Source organism: Gossypium arboreum, chromosome 10, assembly GCF_025698485.1.
Source record: "Gossypium arboreum isolate Shixiya-1 chromosome 10, ASM2569848v2, whole genome shotgun sequence".
In the NCBI taxonomy this organism is placed as follows: Eukaryota; Viridiplantae; Streptophyta; class Magnoliopsida; order Malvales; family Malvaceae; genus Gossypium; species Gossypium arboreum.
In genome coordinates this window covers 55,583,241-55,584,380 of record NC_069079.1, presented here as the reverse complement: position 1 = coordinate 55,584,380, position 1,140 = coordinate 55,583,241, and the positions used below count along the sequence as shown (strand labels likewise).

General features: G+C 30.9%; 1 protein-coding gene across 1 annotated transcript; it reads left to right on the top strand.

The window, feature by feature from the left end:
• The first annotated feature begins 208 nt into the window (after positions 1 to 208).
• Positions 209 to 784, top strand: LOC108487855 (uncharacterized). The gene has a single exon (XM_017792196.1). It carries the CDS (start codon positions 209 to 211, stop codon positions 782 to 784), a length of 576 nt encoding a protein of 191 aa, XP_017647685.1.
• The last annotated feature ends 356 nt before the right edge of the window (positions 785 to 1,140 follow it).

Here is a 1,140-nt window from a genome sequence, read left to right as displayed (position 1 = left end):
AATTTGAAAGAAAGATTTGACCATCAGAAAATGGTGATCCTCCTTAAAGCTCTTTGTGATTGGATGCACTTATGGTTGCAAGATTTTAAGACTGTAAGCGAATACAATTTAGAACTTTTCAAAATTAGTTCTCAACTAAAATTATGTGGAGAGAACATAATTGATAAGGACTTGTTAGAGAAAACATTTTCAACCTTTCATGCTACTAATGTGCTCCTACAGTAGCAATACTGTGGAAAGGGCTTTAAAAAATTATTCTGAATTGATTTCATATCTTTTAGTGGCTCAACAAAATAATGAGTTGTTGATGAAAAACCATGGAATTCGTCCCACTGGTACTGCACCACTGCCTGAAGTGAATGTTACAGTACACAATAAATATGGAAATGAAAAATATAAAAGTCGTGATCATGGACGTAGTGGGAGACGTGGTCGAAGACGTACTAATAACTGCTATCATGGTGTTCATAATAGTGGTATTTCTAACCACCAGAAAAAGAATAGCAATGAAGGACAAGAAAGAGGTGGTCAAAATAATCCTTCAAAGGTTATTGAGAATTTATGTTACCGATGTGGTATGAAGGGCCATTGGGCACATACCTGTCGTACGCCTGAACATTTAGTGAAACTTTATCAAGCCTCTATTAGAGGGAAGAAAAATAATATTGAGACAAATTTTATATCCAAAAATGATGAAATGGAGGAGAAAGAGGAGGGTGATGTAATTTATGGCCTTAATAATATAACTGACCTTGATGTGATAGATTTCTTTGAGAATCATTAGAAAAGTTGGTGTTATTTTAGTATTTTATATTGTTTTTAAGTATGTTTCGCTTTCTTGCATAAAGAATAAGTTGGTGTCATTATGTTATTTTAAATATGTTCATTTTCTTAAAAAAATGTTTATTTATTTACTTATTTTGCAGGTTATACATATTTAATAAATATTTGCAATGTTTCTAATGTTATATTTTATTTATATGAAGAATATGAATGATCAACAAAATTTTGTTGGATCTAAAATCAATGGAAACATATGTCCTGCTGATAGTGTTACAACACATACGATACTCAAAGAGAAAAAATATTTTTCTCATATAACAATAAGTGATGCTCATATTAATATAATCTCGGGTAGTT